Here is a 15,354-nt window from a genome sequence, read left to right on the forward strand (position 1 = left end):
GTAGAGACGGGGTTTCACCGTGTTAGCCAGGATAGTCTCGACCTCCTGACCTCATGATCTGCCTGCCTTGGCCTCCCAAAGTGCTGGGATTACAGGTGTGAGCCACCGTGCCCAGTGAAACATAGTTTTTAAAGATGAGATTTTGGGTGGCCTCATTGAGACCAAGTAATACATTTTATTTTAGGTTACAGACTAACCAAATGCAAATCAAAGGGAAAGATGGCTTTCCCAGGTCCCCTGAGTCCCTTTTTGCCCTCAGTGATAGTTTACTTTGCCTCAACAGCATATTCTTTTTTTCCTCCTTGCTTCTTCCCAACAATAAAAAGAATTCAAAATGACTAATATGACAATGTAGATTCTGCTTTTAGTTAATCTGCAAGCATAAATGTTGTATCTTAGGTATGAGTTTTAAAGACATCAATATTTTATCTCATTTGTTACTCAAATTGGAATTTTCATGTTGACATCTCAGAGCTTAAAAATGGAGCCAGCAATCTAGCAAGAATTTGACTAGTTGTAAATCACCCGATGGATTATTTGTCACCTTTCATTTGCTTTTTAGGGGCACAAAACTGATATTCTGATTTTTAAGTTACAAAATAAAACATGCTAATTAAAACATAGAAAGTAAACAGAAAGAAAAAAAATAAAAGAAAGTCACCTGAAATCCACCACCCAAAGATAATTTTTCTAAACATCTTGGGAGTATCTGCTTTCAGACTTTTCTCATGTGCGCGCACACACACACACACACACACACACACACACACACACAAACACACACTGTACTCTTCCTTATTTAGGCATTTTAACATTACACTTGCCATGTTCTTGGATTTCAAAGGAACATTTGTTAGAATAATCAAGAGCTAATTACATTTCCTATTTCTGTTTTCTAAATGAAATTCAACAAACCTTCACTATTTCTGAGTTTTACCTTAGTGTGTCATCCTAGACTCCTTTGCCTCTGGCATTTAAACTAAGCACCGTGGATTGGATTTTCGTCTCCTAAATCTATCTAAATTCCCCCACTCTTTTCCACTTCGGTAACCACAGGCTCTGTGCTGGCACCCGCGGTGCCCTTGTGTGAATTCCAGAGGGAGCCTGCTCCCTGGCTGAGGCAGCTCCACACAGAGCTCCTGGTTCATCCTCACACGAGCTTTACCTGCACCATCTTCCGCCTGGATTGCAGAAGACGGTGGGTCTTAGTCAGGCTCCTCTTTAATGACTGCTCTTGACCTCATTTCACTCTCAAATGAGGCCTCTCTTCCTTTGCTTTTCTTTGCTCCGAATCCCATGGAAAGAGATGGGTACACTCGCTGCCTCCAAACCCATCTCAATTTTAGCACGAGCCCTCTGTCTCACTTCTGCCTTCCCTGCTCCATGGTCTCTTGCTGGGCCCATGACCCCTGGGGAAGTAGAGGCAATGGTCCCTCTCAGGCCTCATCTTCATTCGGTACAGAGTTCATTCACCTCCTGGAAGCACCTGGCCTCCAGCACGCCCTCTTTTGGTTTTCCTTCTCTACCTGTTTTTTCCCTCATTTTGGGGCACTTTACTCTTGCAGTCCCCAAAGACAGCCCGGAAGCATAGTCTCTTTTGTATTCATGCCTGTTTCCATGGTGATCCTGTTACTGAAGGCAAATCCCTAAGGGTCTGCAGCAAACTTGATCCTTGCCTCCTCCCAGGAAAGAATGCGGCTTGAGGGGCAGAAGTAGGTTTAAGGCAGAGGGAGAGACTGCGGCAAGTTTTAGAACAGGAGTGAAAGTTTATTAAAAAGTTTTAGAAAGGAAGTACACTTGGAAGAGGGCCAAGCGGGCGACTTGAGAGATCCAAGTGCCCTGTTTGGCCCTTGATTTGGGGTTTTATACATTGGCATAGTTCTGGGGTTTGGTTTCTTCTCCCCTGATTCTTTCCTTGGGGCGGGCTGTCTGCCTGCGCAGTGGCCTGCAAGCACGTGGGAGGGGCTGCGTGCACAGGTGTTTACTGAAGGGGTGCGCATGCTCATTTGAGGCGTCTTTCCTTTTCTAGTTGAGTGTTCCTAGAGGAAGATCATATACCCATTAAACTCCACCATTTTGCCTCTTAGTGTGCATGCTTGGGCCCGCTCGCCCAACTCCCAAGATCTTACTGGGAAGCTGCTGCTCACCAGCTCCAGATGTTTTCTCTCTATTGAGAAACTGTCGTTCCTTGGTGCCAGCTGCAGCCAATTATCATTTTAGAGAGAAGACAGTTTAGCAACTGCCTGACCATCACCCAATGGTTGTCTCACATTCTTGGTGGTTGGCAGGAGGGAGCACCCTCTTCTGCCCTGCTCGTGTCTAACTACCTACTTCAACAATCCTATCCCATGTAGGACCTTTGAATAAGGTGTAAGCCCATCAGACACCAAATTCGTACCCCAGTCAGACTTCTCTCTTGAACTCCAGACTCTTTTCACAAACCGTCTACTTGATATTTCCCTCAGATATCTTATTGGCAACCCCAAACACAACATATGCAACACAGCATTGATCTTTTTCCACAAAAGTATTCCATTGCAGTTTTCCGCATTTCGGTTAATTGCCAATTCATCCTTCCAGTTATTCTTGCCAAAAGTCTTGACTGTCCTCTTTCTCCTATATGACATGTGTCATCTGATGGTGTCATCTGATGGCAAGTCTTCTTGGCTTGATCTTCAAAACATGCTCTGATCTTACCAGTTGTCACCATTTCCATCTCTACCCCCTGGACCAAGCCACCAGCGTCTTTTGCTGGGATTATACTAGCTTTTGTCCTACTCCAACCTTCCCTGATCTCAACTGGGCCTCTGACCCTGAGAGAAACAGAGTCCTCACCACACGGTGGTCAGAGTGATCCTCTGCTCAAAATCCCCGTGGCTCCCCGTCTCACTCAGAGTAAAAATCAAAGTTCTCGCAATGGCTCACCAGGCTCTATGTGATCTCCTCATTATTGCTGACCTAACCTCCTTTTACTCTCCTCCTTGCTCACTCCTCACCATCCACATTGGCTTCCTGTTCCTACCCCAGGGCCTTTGCAGTCACTGGTTCTTCTGTTCAGAATGCTCATTCCCCAGGTCTCTGCATGGCTATGCCCTCATGCCTTTAGGTCTTTGCTCTCATGTCCTCTTCTCAGTGATCATTTCTGTGACCTCCTCGTTAAAGTGGAATTTACCCTCTCCTTTCCCATAGCCAGGCACTCCCTTTTCTGCCTCATATTTCCCCCATAACAGTTTTTGCACACAACAGACTATAGATTGTACCAATTTGTTTATTGTCTGCCTTCTCCTATTCAAAGGTAAGCTCCATGACAGCAAGCATTTTTGTTTCTATTATTTATGACTATTCCCAATGTCTAGAATAGTGCCTGATGCACAGTAGGAGTGGAATAAATATTTGTTGAATAAACGAGGGAATGGTCTCTGATATGGTTTGGCTGTGTTCCTACTCAAATGTCATCTTAAATTGTAGTTCCCATAATCCTCATGTGTCGTGGGAGGGACCCAGTGGGAAGTAACTGAATCATGAGGGCAGTTACCTCTGTGCTGTTCTCATGATAGTGACTGAGTTGTGATGAGATGGGATGGTTTTACAAGGGGCTTTCCCTCCTTTGCTCTGCACTTCTCCCTACTGCCGCCATGTGAAGAAGGATGCGTTTGCTTCCCCTTCCACCATTACTGTAAGTTTCCTGAGGCCTCCCCAGCCATGGGGAACTGTGAGTCAATGAAAACTCTTTCCTTTGTAAATTACACAGTCTCAGGTATTTCTTCATAGCAGTGTGAGAACGGACGAATACAATCTCCCTGCTTCTATACCTTCTTCTTCCCCGTGTTTTCAAAATGTGTAACTGATTATTTTATAGGGTCATTTAAGATCCCTCAAAGCCTTCCAATTCTTTACAGAATGAAGATGTACTTTCCAAATAGAGGTTGCAATGCCCTGTCTGATGTGTGTTCCTCTTCCTACTTTATTTTCAAATCATGCCACTCACTCTCTCACTTTTTACATTCAAGCTACCATGAACTTCTCTTATTCCCTGGAAAATATGATCTCCTCCGACCTTAGGGCCTTTGAATATGCTGCTCCTACTTCTTGAGCTGCTTCTCTCTCCACCCCTCAGTGTTTACTCTGTTTTTCCTTTACCCAATAGCATTAAGATAATCAATTTTTTGGGAGTGAAGGAGATAATCAGGCAGTTGTTTGGCAACACGCAGAAAAAACAAGTTGATTGTCTTAGGTTTTTACTCTCTGCCTTATTTCTGGTGCTCTGACATCATATCATCCAGCCAGTTTTCTTAAATATACAACTGTCTTGATTCATCTCTTATTCATTTTTCAGCACACATGTATTTAGTTTCCTGTGCAAAGCACATTTTTTTTAAGGTCTGAAAATAGGCTTCTGCCTGGTTACAAGTGTAGACTCCACTTATAATACATAAAGCCATGCCCATCCCCTCGCATGGGTCAGGCAATATGAGTGTCGCTCTGAGGATACAAACACACAGAGGCCTAGAGGTTGGAGGAACCAGCAATTATGCAACACGCTGGACATTTCCCTCTCTGCTGTCATTTTGTCACTGGTCCCTTTATGTTCCTCAGCTCTATTAAAATCAGCATTGTTTTCTTTTTTTTTTCTTTTCTGTCCTTCTTGGCCTTTGTAAATATGATTTTAAATTATTATAACTGCTTCACTTAATGGCAGCGGAAATTATTTGCTTTGAGAAAGAAAGATGAGTTGGAACTTTAAATTTATATATAAATTATATGTAAATATATATATATATAAACTATAGTGACTATCTATGTGACTATCTATAAACAGTAATGGTGATATTCTTGAATAATCAAATTTAAATGATGTATTTATTCCTTTCAGATAATAGCAGAAGAGGACCATTAAATGATGGTAGGAAGAATGCTAGTATTTTTCCATTAAAATAAAATATTATTCAAATGCTGAGGTGCTTCACTTCTGTGTCTTATGTTCATCTCCCAAGTGAATTAAAGCAGTTATAAGGGACTGCTCTTTTATTGGCTGCAGCAAATAACATGCTTAACAGATTTATTCTCTCCTGGTCATCATCATTATCATCAGCACACACTTACAGGGTACCTATCGTAGGCAGGAGATGTAGTGCTGGGAGCTTTTCATCTCTCTGGGAAGACAGGGGATATTTATAACAGAGACAGATAACAATACAGTACATTAAATGCCAAACAAATGACATTGAAAGTAAGTGGAATAGGAGTTTAAAGCAAGGAGAAGTCATCGAAAGGAGGTGGGACTTGATCTCAGCCTAGAATGAAAGGCAGGCGTCTGGCCAGAGAGGAAGTTGGGGCATTTCTAGGTAAGGGAGCATTGTGAGCATAAGGTCAGGGGCACATATGACCACAGAGTGCTTGAGGGGTGATGAGCTTCTCAAAAACAAAGAGTAGGGGGTGCTGAATATGTGTTAGAATGTAGATTGAATCTGTGGACCTGGGAAATAATAACTGTTGACCCGTGTATATTGTCATCTGCATTTCACAATACTCTTGTGAGGGAGACACTATTTTATGGATGACCAAATGGAGGCATGGAGCTGCCAATTGACTGCCCAAGACAACTCACAAAAGGCAAAGCCGACCTCAAACCTAACGGTCCAGCTCTACAGGCCAAGCTCTCACCCATGAGGTTGGTGGGTCTCGAACTTGAAAGTTTGTGGGACTGGGGAATCTCTCCTGGTTTTGTTGGAATGGGGCACCACTGAGTGTTTAATAAGGACATTATACAAGATCCCTTTTAAATAATATCCCTAGGCTATGGTGTAAATATCCCCTCCAAAACTCAGGTTGAAACTTAATCCCTAATGTGGGTATATTGAGAGGTGAGCCCTTTAAGAGTTGACTGGATCATGAGGGCTCTGTCCTCATGAATGAATTGATCCATTCATAGATTCATGGGTTAATGGGTTAATGCATTAATAGGTTTTCATGGCAGTGGGACTGTCTATAAGAAGAGAAAGAGAGGCCTGAGCTGGCGTGCTTAGCCTCACCATGTCATACCCTGCGCTGTCTCAGAACTGTAGAGAGTTCTCACCAGCAATAAGGCCCTCATCAGATTTGGCCATTTGATCTCGGACATCTTAGCCTCTGTAACTATAAGAAATAAGTTCTTTTTCTTTATGAATTACCCAGTTTCAGATATTCTGTTATAAGCAACAGAAAATAAGACGCCATATAAAGGAAAGCAATGCTGGCTGTGGTGAAAATGGGTGAGGGGGAGAGTCTGGAAGCAGAGAGATGGATTGGGAGAGAATTTCCCAGCCAACGAGCTGAAGCCCACTGCTGTCCCGCAGATAGGTGATGGGGTAACAGGAGCAAGGCTCCCCTCAGACCGTGGCAGACCTGCAGAAGGGGATGGCAGCTGGAGTCATTGGGCAGTTGGCCTCCAAAACATGACCTCATCCATTTACCCAGGTACCATTCAAATATAATAATTTTCTATGGACACCATGATGTGAACAATATTAGTAATTAAAAGATATTTGCCTGAGAGAGTAGTGGTGGGGAGGAAAAGGCCATCATGAGTTCGATCCACAGGACTTGTTTGCCTGGGTGACCCACAAGAGCAGGGAAGGATGGAGTACTGGTGAGGGACACTGAGCCTGGGAATGCAAGTGTCTGAGGGCAGTGGTGGTGCTGGGGGCAGCTGGCTCTGGAGAACAGTGAGCAGAGCTTTCAATATGTGAAATGTGAGTGATGCCAGGGTGTTTAGTAGAGACTTTCTAGTAGCTTTTTCCCGATATTTTGGCGTAGACCTTACTGATGTGTTTTCCTAATGATTTCCTTTTTTTCTAACTTTAAACTTCAATTAATAAAAACATGTTGTATTTGAAGGGTGAAAAAGCTGCATTTTCACCAGCAGTTTCAGGATGGGCTTGCAATAGTGAGACAGAACCCACCCAGCTTTGCTTTCCAAGCACACTGAGAGTTCCAGAGATGCCTGCGCTAGAGAGTGGGGCCGGTGGGGAGCTCAGGGCCCGGAACCAGACATCCAGACTGAGAAACCCCAGCCTGGCCCAACATCCTCTGAATGTGCCAGTCACTCAGCCTCCATGTACTCACGTGTTGCCATCTGTAGAAAGGCAACAACAGCAGTATCGACTTCATAGAGTTGTGTAGCTCATGGGAATTAATGCATGGCAACATTCAGGATGGCTTTGGGCACAAAGTGAGCTTCACTGAACGGTGGCCATTAATATGGAATCCATTGATCAAAGCCCTTGCAGACAATGAAAGACCTCACACAGGCATGAGGGCACAGCAGCAGTGGGTGTGTAGCAGTGGGCATGTGAGGTAGTGAATACAGTTGAGGGCCAAATTTTAGTGTGGCAATGACTTGAGGAGCAGACAATACAGCGTGCGTGGGAATGTGTTCATCAACTTCTTGACAGTCTCCAGGTGAGAGCCCTCCTCCTGGGGAGGGACCTGAGAAGAAACCCAAGGTTCTTATCTGCCCAGTCGGAGGCTGGCCCATGCGGGTAATGAGCATCGGTGGATAAAAAATCTATCGACCCTGACCCAGGAGAAATAAACTGATGAACTCCTGAAGAGCAGGGGCTCCATACTTGTCTCTCTTTTATCCTCACTTTCTGATTTTATTTACTATTTTCATCTTTCTGAATAAAGCATTTGACATTCATACAAAAGTATTGCTCAGGAGAAAAAAAAAATCATCCACAATCCAACCAGATACTTTTGTGTTCACGTTATTGCTTTTTTTTCTATCCATATATTTTTTACGGAGCTAATATTTCACATTCAAGGCTGGATCTTGTTTTTGTTTTCTTGGTTTAACATAATATCACATAAAATGTCTCCATGTCATTAATCACTGTTCATAAATATTTTAATAGATACATAATATTCCATAAAATGGTGACTCCCTCTTTTACTATTTTACTAAAGTTGAACTTCCAAGTTCTTTTCAATTTTTATTTTCATAGTTAACATTAGGATGAACATCTTCAGGATGAATCTTTGACTTTTGGCTTATTTCTTTAGGAATAATTTCAGAGGGGGAAAATCCTAGGGAACATACTTTTTCCTCCATCTTTTTAAGCAACAGTGCATTTCCCAGAGAGGGAGTTTAATTTACTGTTTTTTAAAACTCAAGCTGAATTATGTTACTAATAACAGTTCTGGCTCCCATGGAAAAAATCTTGATCTTCCTTTTTTCTTGTTTTAAAATTATTTTATTTTAGAGACAGGTTCTTGCTCTGTCATCCAGGCTGGAGTACAGTGGTGTGATCATAGCTCACTGCAGCCTTGCACTTCTGGGCTCCAGCGACTTCTGGGCTCCAGTGATCCTCCCCCATCAGCCTCCTGAGCAGCTAGGACCACAGGTGTACATCACCATGCCCAGTTAATCTTAAAATTATTTTTGGTAGAGATGGAGTCTTGCTATGTTGCCCAGGCTAGGCTTGAACTACCGACTTCAAGCAATGCTCCTTCCTCAGCCTTTTGAGTAGCTGCGACCACAAGTGTGCACCTCTATGCCCAGTTAAATTTTAAATTATTTTTGGTAGAAACAGTGTCTTGCTATGTTGCCTAGGCTGATCTTGAACTACCAGTCACAAGCAATCCTCCTGCCTCAGCCTTCCATAGTGCTGGGATTACAGGCACAAGCCACAGTGCCCATTCAAACTCTTGCTCTTTAAGATGCCAAGTGGAATAATCACTGAAGGGCAGGAAAAGATGGGCAGTGGGAGAGAAAGCCTCCACATTTTCAGCTCTAATGGGAAGTGAGTTAGAGAGATTTGTTCCTGCATGCTCTTAAAATATTTTTATTCATTAAAAAAGTGATCTTAGGGCAGGGCGTGGTGGCTCACGCCTGTAATTCCAGCACTTTGGGAGGCCAAGGCGGGCAGATCACGAGGTCAAGAGAGCCTTGGTCAACATGGTGAAACCCTGTCTTTACTAAAAATAAAAAAATTATCCAGGCATGGTGGTGCGTACCTGTAATCCCAGCTACTCAGGAGGTTGAGGCAGGAGAACTGCTTGAACTCAGGAGGCAGAGGTTGCAGTGAGCCGAGATTGTGCCACTGCACTCCAGCCTGGTGCCAGAGCAAGACGCCATGTCAAAAAATAAATAAATAGATAAATAAAAGTGATCTTAGAACTTTAAGCGTGTATGAATTCATTTTCAGAGAGGAAGTGGACTTCTCAAGTTCAGCAGGTTTGTACACTCCAGGGTTTCTTAGATGTCTCTCAGAGGTCACTGCTGAAGGGTCACAAGCCCATTTGCATATTCTCCTCAGGCTGCCAATTTTAGATGCACTGAGATCCTCTCTGGCTTCATGTATGTTTGATGACCAAGATGGCCCAGGATATTACAAGTAAAAATCCACCCCTGGGCTGGGCATGGTGGCTCATGCCTGTCATCCCAGCAGTTTGGCCAAGGCAGGAGGATCTCTTGAGTCTAGGAGTTCAAGACCAGACCTGGCAACATAGTGAGACCCCCATCTTTACAAATAATTTAAAAAATTAGCTGGGAGTGGTGGTGTGTGCCTGTGGTCCTGGCTACTTGGGAGGCTAAGGTGGGAGGATCACTTGAGCCTGAGAGGTTAGGGTTGCAGTGAGCTGTGATCCTGCTACTGCACTCGAGCCTGGACAACAAAGCAAGACCCTGTTTCAAAAAAAAAATTAAAATTAAAAAAGCCCTCCTGCTTTAAGGAACCTTTACGACAGGGATATATTTTGTGAATTTGAAGTTCTGAGAGGACTGGGAATGAAAACATTTCTGATTTTCTATTCCGATTGAAAGTTCAAACATTCTGTAACAACCTACTGGCATACTATCATAAATCAGGATAAAATTAATTCATGTAAAATTAATTTTACTCATTCAAAGCCCATCTCTGTTTAGCACATTTAGTGAATGTATTTATTTTTTATTAGTCTTTCTTATTAGTCTTTTTTTTTCTTTTGAGACAGGGTCTCACTCTGTTGCCTAGCCTGGAGCGCAGTGGCACCATCATGGCTCACTACAGCCTCGACACCCTGGGCTCAAGTGATCCTCCCACCTCGGCCTCCTGAGTAGCTGGGACTACAGGCATGCACCATCACACCCAGCTAATTTTTGTATTTTTTGTAGAGATGGGGTTTTGCCATATTGGCCAGCTGGTAGCAAATTCCTGAGCTCAAGTGATCCACCCACCTTGGCCTCCCGAAGTGCTGGGATTACAGGCATGAGCCACAGTGTCCAGCCGAATGTGTTTATTTAGTAGGAAGAAAAAATAATCATCACACACACAAACCTATCTCCGATTCATGAAAAAGCGTTCTTGTAAAGAATCCAACATGCCTTATCAACGTTATTACTCTAACACCTTGCTCCAACTCACCCAGCTGGCAAGCTGTTTTCCTGATATTCATGGAGAGAAATGGGGTTCAAAGAAGTTATGTGACTTGCTCAGCAAGGCCCGTGGGGAATAAAGAACAAACCAAGAACAATCTATAGACTCTTGCTAGAACATTCTGTCTGCCGAAATGTTAAATGGCAGAGGCTGGGTATCCTCGACCTTACCGGTGGGTTTGACGAGGACTGCCAAGAAGTCTGTGGTGAAGGAGCTGATGTAGAGGAGAATGCAGGGCGCTTTGGTGGTGCTGAAGCTGAAACGGATCTCCTCCTGGGCCAGGTCTGGGTGGGAGTTCTGCTGGTCGGGAGAGTTCTCTACTCTGCTGCCGGAGTCTCTGGCGTTGATTGCTGGTGCCTGGAAGTTATATCGTAGCCACATCCCTTCTTCAAAAAATGCACCAACATCTATTATAAAGGAGAGAGAGAATTGAAAAATGAGGAGAGGTCTGATGCGGACACCCTACGATGACCTCTCCAGCAGCTCATGGAGTGCAGGCACTGGCTCCAGGAAGGGCATCTGACTGAGTTCTATGGACAAAGGTGTTATTGCATCAACACAAATACTCTTATCAAAAAAAAAAAAAAAAAAAAAAAGCATGTAACAAAGTATGATGTATTATTCTGTTCCCATGCTGCTAATAAAGACATACCACAGACTGGCTGATTTATAAAGAAAAACAGGTTTAATGGACTCACAGCTCCATGTGGCTGGGGAGGCCTCACAATCATGGTGGAAAGCAAAGGAGGAGCAAAGTCATGTCTTACATGGTGGCAGACAAGAGAGAGAGCACATGTGCAGGGGAACTCCCATTTATAAAACCATCAGATCTTGTGAGACTTATTCATCATCATAAGAACAGCACAGGAAAGACCTCCTCTTGTGATTAAATTACCTCCCACCAGGTTCTTCCCACAACATGTGGGGATTATGGTAACTACAATTTGAAATTTGGGTGGGGACAGAGCCAAACCATATCATATGGAAATCTATACAATTAAAAAGAAAGTAAAATTTAAGAAACTTACATTATACCAGAAAAAAATTACACGTACTAAGACAAAAAATTTACATACCCTGAAAAAAAGTTCATGTACTCAGACCACGGCACTAATTGTCAGGTTGAAGAGATATGCCAAAAATAAATCCCTTGTACAAGGAACCCATAGGGGAATCCTCTTTGAGACAGAATTTGCTTGGATATTCACACAGGAAAGCCTTTGATAAACCCTAGGTCCCTAGAGGCTTTGTGTATAGGGTTTACAATCACATGTCTTGAAGTTAGAGAGAACTGGGTTCAAACTTGGCTCTACCACTAAATAGCTGTATGACTTCAGGAGAAGTTACTTAACAAATTTTTCTAGGCCTCAGTATTTCATCTATAAAGTGGAGAGTGATCAGTACTCAATAAATAGTATCTATTGTTATTATTATTGAGAAATTAGAAGAAAGAAACCCTTCCTGCATCAGCCTTTTCCTAGAGCCTGAGCAGCGCTTACTGGATATTAGGCACTTCACGGCCAGCAAGCTCCTGTTGCCGGTCTCCCTGCTGTTTGCTCAGCAATGTTCTAAATCACCCCTGACTTACTGTGAAGGGTTGTGCCACCTTAGGGCTCCTGTGGTCTTCATGGTTTCTGTTTCACGGCCTTCTACGAGGGCCTTGCTGAAAGCATTTCTTACACTCCATCGCCCATGCAACCGTTAATCTCACAACACTTGACATCCCACTAAATTAACACTATGCAGAATATATTTTGCAAAATTGCTCTACGTTAAAATTAATGGGAGAGGATAGTTTTTAATAGGAGTCTTCCATCTGAGAATTTTGATGTTTGTTCTTGTTAAAGAGGTCGGCACAGAGCAGTGAAGTCCGACGCCTCGGGGTATATCTTGCCCTTGTCTGTAGCAGCTGTGTTAACTTGGGTCAATGTCTTGAAACTCTCTCAGCCTCAGTTTCATCTCTAAAAAATGGGACCTCATAGGTGGTTGTGAGCATTAAATAAACTGTATAACACATAGCTTAGTGCCTGGAATATATAAGTGCTCAGGAAAGATTAGTGAACCATTATTACAAAGACAGGTTACCACTGTATATTGAGGGTGACACCTCCTGTCCTCCACCTCACATCACCACACACATGTGTGAAAGTTGTCAGAATCAAAATGAAGTCATTAATTAAAAAAAAAAAAAAAAAAAAAAAAGGCCCTGAGAAATGGAGCTGGGGAAGGCCATGAATAAATGCCTGATCACAAGAACTATCACAAAGACTCTGCAAAAAGCACAACATTGCACAAACACCATTGCAACTTTACAAAACAAAACACAAAAAACACAAAACACTTCTACAGGAACATCTGCCCAGAATTTGCCTGTCCAATCTTGGACTAGTGTCACCCTTGTCATTGAGCTTTGTAGCCAAGGATAATTATTTTAAAACAATTATGTAATCCTCTTCCTTTTTTCCTTTAAAAACCTGTGTCTTCACCTACCTGAATATGCACATAGTTAACTATGGCATGCATATTCCCATTGCAATGCTTTATTTCCAAATAAATATCTTATATTTCAGAGATCCTCTCTCTCTTAATTACGTTGACACATACAATCCACCATGGCACTGTTACAGAGTCCTTTGCTTCTGACCAAGTTGTAAGGAAAAGACTTAACTGTAGCTTTTCAACTATATGCTGTGCAATTTTCCTCCTGGTCCTCTTACCCCCAAAACTTTTGTAGGTGGGGTAGTTGTCAAAATGATTGGGATACCAATGAAATTTGCAAGGACAGCAGCGTGTCCTGCAATGTGTGGGGCTGTCTTATGCAATTAAGAATTTTCTGGGGCCAGGCATGGTGGCTCACACTTGTAATCCCAGCACTTTGGGAGCTCGAGGCTGGCGGATCACGAGACCAGGAGATCGAGACCATTCTGGCCAACATAGTGAAACCCCATCTCTACTAAAAATACAAAAATTAGCCAAGCATAGTGGTAGGTGCCTGTAGTCCTAGCTACTTGGGAGGCTGAGGCAGGAGAATTGCTTGAACCCGGGAGGTGGAGGTTGTAGTGAGCCGAGATCGCGCCACTGCATTCCAGCCTGGCAACAGAGAGACTCCGTCTCCAAAAAAGAAAAGAAAAAAAAAAATTAGAATTCTCCTGCTCCACATGCCAAAAGCATCCTTCTTGGAACACATAGGACTGAACAGCTACTTAATCCATGCTCATTGCTGCCTGACTTACGGAAGTGTGAAGACGAACAAAATACAGTCACTTCCCGTGAGGAGATTTCCATCTAGCAGTGGTTGTGGGAGGAGACGCATCAACACTGTGAGTACAATACAGTGAATGTTATGGCGGTTTATTTAGCAGCTGTGTGATGAGAACCCCATCTCACTACCTAAATGTCCTGAGTTAGCTTTCAGCAAACATCTGTTGAGCACCGACTGCACCCTGGGCACGATGCTGGGTGCTGACAACTCTTGCTCTGAAGGAGCTCCAGACCTGGAGGAGGATTCGGATAAATAGATTATTAGAATGCAGAGCGGTAAGTGCAGGATCAGGTAGACACAGGGCCCCCTGGAACACAGGGGTGGTGGAAGACTTGCTGTGGGAAAAGACATCTAAGCTGGGACCCAGGGAGCCGGAGGTGGGTAGCCAAGTACAGGTGGCGGGGATGAAGAGCAGCTTTCTAGCTGAAGGCACAGTGTGTTGGCAGTGAGAGGGTCTGAGGTCCGAGGCATCATGCCGCCTGGACAAAATTCACGTGCTTCTTTTATGGAATCAGTCATTCATTTGAGAGCCCCGAGGCTCCCACCACATTTCAGCTGGGTGTTGGGGATCGAGCGAGGAAGGCACAGGTGACCCCTGCCCTCAGTAGTTCAGAGTCTGGTGGGACAGATGGACACTCTTAGGACCAGCTTCTGTAAACGTGTCTAACAGAGGACAGGGGAGGGAGGAGAAATCAGGAAGGGCGGGTGGGGTGGGCCGCCTGGAGCAAACACACTGTGCAATTCAGTTTGCCACAGAGAGAGCTTCTGCCAGAGAATGTGGGGGTCATTACCTGAGAACAGACTGGCGCGGGTGAGAAGAGGTGGACCTGGGACTTGGAGGGAGGGTGGGAGGCAGGCTAGAGATGGAGGCTGGGAGATTCAAACAAATCAGAGCGAGGCAGGCAGGATGATGGGCGGGAGGAGACGCGCATACGAGGCACTTGAAACGCAAGACTGAGGAGCACAGAACTTGGCCTAGGGAGGGAAGGGTCCGGGCAGCAGAGACCCCAGCACCTGAGTGACAGGTGCAGTGTGCCACCGGCAAGAACCTCAGCTTCCACATGCCAGCCTCTCTCCAGTTACTCCATCCCGGAGCCAGAACTGGAGTCAGAGAGCATGGAGAGCTGAGACTGTCACATCATTTCTGGGACCACTTTCCTGGGAGCCTATTAAAATGCTGGTCCCCAGGCCTAGTCCCAGAATTTAGCTCAGAGGTTCTGGAGAAGCAGCACTTTTTGCAGGTTCCCAAGTGATACTTATGCGCACAAGGGTGTGAGATGCTTGGGGTGGAAGCTGAGGCGGGATAATGTACCTGATGGGGCACGAAGCTGAGTGGTCCCCGCCTGGGTGAGACATGATGAGTGTATCAGCTGCCCTGGAGACAGCCATTCCAAGGCAGATCATGGAGGGAGATTCAGAAATCTAGAGATTTTAGATAAACAACCCAAAAATATGCCTCAGAGAATACTTTGGCTGTATTTTAGAGACATCATTAAAAGCTTTATGGATTTATGTCAGTTTTGTAGGAAGGGATATACCATGTTTAAAAGTGTTATTCTGAAACCACATCATAAACCAACTGTTAAACCAAGGCCTGGGAGTGATGTGAGTCCTCTAAGGCTCCAAGTGGCAGATTTACAGCTGCCGTTTCATTGTTTCACATCTCTTTAAGAAAATGCCAAATCAGGGTACTGT

General features: G+C 44.1%; 1 protein-coding gene across 1 annotated transcript in view; it reads right to left on the minus strand.

Annotated features, from left to right (window-relative positions):
• Positions 1-15,354, minus strand: part of LOC105474842 (contactin associated protein 2) — a 2,256,224-nt gene that overhangs the window by 190,627 nt on the left and 2,050,243 nt on the right. Inside the window, exon 19 of the mRNA XM_011729645.2 lies at positions 10,568-10,804. Within this exon, the coding sequence (XP_011727947.2) occupies positions 10,568-10,804 (237 nt within the window). The remainder of the gene's footprint in view (positions 1-10,567; positions 10,805-15,354) is intronic.

This window comes from Macaca nemestrina, chromosome 4 (assembly GCF_043159975.1).
Source record: "Macaca nemestrina isolate mMacNem1 chromosome 4, mMacNem.hap1, whole genome shotgun sequence".
NCBI lineage: Eukaryota > Metazoa > Chordata > Mammalia > Primates > Cercopithecidae > Macaca > Macaca nemestrina.